The 4711-nt window shown below is 45.0% G+C and overlaps 1 protein-coding gene across 1 annotated transcript in view; it reads right to left on the bottom strand.

Annotated features, from left to right (window-relative positions):
- Nucleotides 1-4711, bottom strand: part of POLR1E (RNA polymerase I subunit E) — a 20009-nt gene that overhangs the window by 2116 nt on the left and 13182 nt on the right. Inside the window, exons 9-11 of the mRNA XM_003785144.3 lie at nt 3634-3767; nt 2265-2346; nt 1380-1511 (exon numbers count right to left, since the gene is read on the bottom strand). Coding sequence (XP_003785192.1) covers nt 1380-1511; nt 2265-2346; nt 3634-3767 — 348 coding nt within the window. The remainder of the gene's footprint in view (nt 1-1379; nt 1512-2264; nt 2347-3633; nt 3768-4711) is intronic.

Below are 4711 nucleotides of genomic sequence, written 5' to 3'. Positions count from 1 at the left end.
TAAAAAAAAAAAGAAAAAGAAAATCACTGGTCTAGATAGATTCTCTGCAACACCATCAGGGTCCCTGGACATGAGATACCCCACAGTTCAGGTTCCTGAAAAGCTCTGCCCCCTACTGTCTTAATCCCCACTGCAAGAATAGAAGGACATGAGAGGTCATCCATCTCCACCAGCTCTTTGTACTCAGTTAGAAAAGCTCAAATGTTGTAGTTACAGCTGCTTGGGAAGCTAAGGCAAGAGAATCGCTTAAGCCCAAGAGTTTGAGGTTGCTGTGAGCTGTGACACCATGGCACTCTACTGAGGGCAACATAGTGAGAGTCTGTCTCAAAAAAAAAAAAAAAAGAGGGCAGTGCCTGTGGGTAGGGTGCTGGCCCCATATACCGAGGTGGTAGGTTTAAACCCAGCCCCGGCCAAACTGCAACAAAAAAATAGCCGGGCGTTGTGGCGGGCGCCTGTAGTCCCAGCTGCTCAGGAGGCTAAGGCAAGAGAATCACCGCAGCCCAGGAGGTGGAAGTTGCTATGAGCTGTGACACTACAGCACTCTACCGAGGGCAATAAAATGAAGACTCTGTCTCTTAAAAAAAAAAAAAAAAGACTATGCGCCTGTGGCTCAAGTGGCTAAGGCACCAGCCACATACACCTAAGGTGGGGGGTTCGAATCCAGCCTGGGCCTGCCAAACAACAATGATGGTTGCAACCAAAAAAAATGGCCAGGCGTTGTGGTGGGCGCCTGTGGTCACATCTACTTGGGAGGCCGAGGCAGGAGACTCTCTTGAGCCCAGGAGTTGGAGGTTGCTGTGAGCTGTGATGCCACGGCACTCTACCCAGGGGGATAGCTTGAGGCTCTGTCTCAAAAAAAAAGGAAAAAAGAAAAGCTCAAACGTGACGTCTCTGCTAACCAGTGGCTGTGCCTTGCCTGGGACACCTCCCCTACTAGGCCCTTCCATCTGATTCTGAGAACGCTCCTCTTAACTAAGCTGAAGTTGGGCTCTCTCATAACTTCCACTCCTGAGAACTATACAGAATTCTTCTCCCCAGTGACAGCAATTTAGAGAATGGAGGCTGCTCGATTATTCAGGAACAAAATGCTAGGGAAAGGCTCAGATATGAAGCCCAGCTACTGTCCCCTTGGTTGCATAACTTGAGGAAGTCATTTAATTTTCTGAACCTCAGATTATTCAACTGTTTTTAGGGAAATCAATAAGGTTATAGTTTAATACTGTGCCTGGCAAAGAGAAGGTACTCAGCAATATCTACTTGCTCATTTGTTCATTAAAAATTGTCCTCTGGTCCCAAGTTTTTCCCATATTGAACATCCCCCATGGCACTAGAAATACATCAAGGCACCCTACAGGGAGCTTTTTATTCTGTGTGCTCACCTTCTCTCACTGAGCTTTAAGTCCCTCTGTAACATCGTCAGGTCAATCTGGAAGCTGCTTATGTGCAAGGCAAGTATGATCACATACGCAGTAATCTTCGCCTTCATAGAGTCCGAAATTAAGTTACGCAAACTGCAAAATCAGTGACAGTAAAGGAGAAACAAAATTAAACTCCAAGAAAATTTCCCCCAAAGTAAAATAAAAACATCGAAGCCTGTTCCCATATGCACTCGATGTCTTCCTAATTTGAGGAAAGGAAAAGGAATCTGGGCAACTTTCTTTGTTCCTTCTAAGGTATCCAACTCTCACACACAATGGCATAGTGTGCTAACCCCAGTGCTTCCCTCCAAGTGGGACAGAGAAAGCACTCTCCTCAGGCACCGTCAGAGTCTCGCATTGGCAAAGGCCCTCTGAATCTGTCACTGCCTGCCCAGAAGACTGCTGGGAAAACCATCATTCCAAACTCAGTTGCTGATGATACATGTAGAAACAGTCAGAAGCAGGAAAAACACTCCAAGCAAATGGCAGAAAGGAAGCCCAAGACGCTGTTTGGGGGTCATCCCCCAAAGTCATCACCCTGGCCTACTTTTTCCTACAAGGCTGTCTTTCCATAAAACACTAGTTTTTCTGGCCATCAGGAAAGGTTCTTTGAGCAAATCTTAACACTTCACACTATTCCCAAAAGATAGTGTGAACTTTTCCAAGAGGGGACAGAGTATGTAAGTATTTCTGAAACTTGCGGGACCCAGAGCTCCTTCCAAAAGCAATGATCTCTTCAGCACCACATCTCTGGGGACATACAACCTGAGCCCCTACTCCTCACCCTCAACCCCCACCTGTGAACTGCTCATTCACAGACAAAGTCCCCAGAAATCAGCCCCTGACCTGCCATTGTTGTAAGTCAGGCAGGTGAAGTGCTTCAGCAGCTTGGTGTTGATGATGTGTGGCACTGCAGGTCCCAGGGCACCTACAACAGAAAGCTGAGTTTGATCATTTTCTCTCAAAACACTTAGCCAGGCTTCAACCATGAGCTGGGAGAAGAGGCCAACAGCTGGGCCATGGTCACGAACAGACCAGGTAGTAGGAGAAGCAGGGGCCCATGAAATAGAACAGCTGCTTCAAAATGAAAATATGCTCAGGTGTGTTTCAGCCTGCAGATTGTAGGTGCAAACAGACATTTGTGATGCTGTAGCGACAGGAAATAAACAACACTTAAATGAGACCAAGGACACAGAATTACTAAGATGTTAGAAAAGAAATAAATTGTGCAGAAAGCCCAGAGAGAAAGAGAGAGTTGAACGTGTGAATAAGAACTAGCAGATACAGTCCTGAGCCGTTTCAGTCAACATCAGATTGCAGGTTTGATCGTGGTCCCATATTTTTTCTGTGCTCTTACTTAGACATGGTTAAATACACAAGCACTTACCATTGTGTCACAATTGCCTACAGCAGTGGTTCTCAACCTTCCTAATGCCACAGCCATTTAATACAGTTCCTGTGGGTTTCGACCCACAGGTTGAAAACTGCTGGCCTACAGTATTCAGGACAGTAACATACTGGAGAGGTTGTAGCCTTGGAACAATAGGGTATACTATATGGCCTACGTGTACTGTAGGTATACCATCTAGGTTTGTGTAAGTATACACTAACGATGTGTGTCCCTATCATTAACCAACTAACTATACTGAAAAAATATGAATATAACCTCGGGAATCAGAATAACAATGACTGAATACATGCTATGCCTAAAACCACAGATGTCTCCTGCTGGGTTCCAACACTGGGTGGATATGAGCGACAGCCACAAATGGCCCTAGCTACAGGTGACACTGGGGTAACCATCGGAAATGGACTCTCTCCTCTGCTAGCCAGTAGCTAACACAACACAAACCTGCCACAAGCCTTCATGAGCAATGTATACCATGTATATATAAACTTATGTTTGTTCTAACAGTCAAAATTTTTCATTTGATTTGACCTGGACACTATACTTTGTCTAACAGAAAAGAAGTAGTGACTATTAGCTCAGGAATGGCCCTAAGCAATCATATAATCCAACTTGTCCCCATTTTCAGATGAGTAAACCGTTCCAAAGAGAAAAAAGAACTTGACAGCAGTACCAATAGCAATCTCACCACTGTTCAGTTTAAAACTTAGATAGTTCCATTTTCTTTTCTCATTAAAGCTGATCTAAGAATTACAGACAAATAACAGACTGGAAATAACTAGAATAAAATGTCTGCCGCAGGCTTACTTTTCCGCTTAATCACTTTCTGAGTTCGAAATTTGATGAGGGTATCCAGAAACCATATGCATCGGGCCTGCCGGTCTCGGCTCTCCTCATTTGATGGCAAAGACTTCAGTGCTTCGATGACAAAGGAGCAGTGGCTGAAAGAAAGGGAAAGGGAGTCATTGTGTGTCTGGGATAGATAACTCACAATGAGAACAGTATGCCCCCAAGGGCTAGAGAATAAATATTTTAGGCTTTGCAGGTCATACAACCTCTGCTCTAACTACTCCACTCAGAAGTTTAGTGGAAAAACAGCCATAGATACCATTTAAGTAAGAGAATAGGGCTGTGTTCCAATAAAGCCTGACTTACAGCTAAGGGCATTGAATCTTTTGGCTTCTCTGTGCCATACTAGAAGAATGAGTTGTCTTGGGCCACACATTAAATATAGAACTAATAAAAGCTGATGAGTAAAAAAAGGTCTGTACATAATTTTCATTATATCCGCCACCATTGAGAAGTAAAAAAATTTTCACATAATCTCTGTGCATCCCACAGTCTATGGGCTGGACACTCCTAAGAGACAGCAGGACAGACCTAGCAAACTGGTTATAATTTGCTGGCCCCTGGTTTAGTGGTCAGGAGTATAGTCTCTGGAGTCAGAATGCCTGAGTTTGAATCCCTTCTCTGCCATTTCATGGCTTGGGCAAGTTTTCTCCATGTTTCCACACCCTGGCTTCTTCACCTATAAACTGGCGCTAATAATGGTACCAGTGCTCTCCTCCTGAGGACTTTTACTGGATTAAGAGACAATGCAGACTAGATGCTATGCCTCATTCCTGTAATTCCTGCACTTCAGGAGGCCAAGGTAGGAGGGTCACTAAAGGCCAGGTGTTTAAGACCAGCCTTGGCCACATAGCAAGACCTCATCTCTACAAAAAAGAAAAAAATAAATTATCTGGGCTCGGCGCCTATAGCTCAACTGGCTAAGGCGCCAGCCACGTACACCTAAGGTGGAGGGTTCGAATCCCCAGCCCGGACCCGCCAAACAACAATGATGGCTGCAACCAAAAAATAGCCGGGCGTTGTGGCGGGCGCCTGT

The sequence above is a fragment of the Otolemur garnettii genome, unplaced genomic scaffold, assembly GCF_000181295.1.
Source record: "Otolemur garnettii isolate 467f Iridium unplaced genomic scaffold, OtoGar3 scaffold00014, whole genome shotgun sequence".
NCBI lineage: Eukaryota > Metazoa > Chordata > Mammalia > Primates > Galagidae > Otolemur > Otolemur garnettii.
This window is presented reverse-complemented; position numbering and strand designations above follow the sequence as displayed.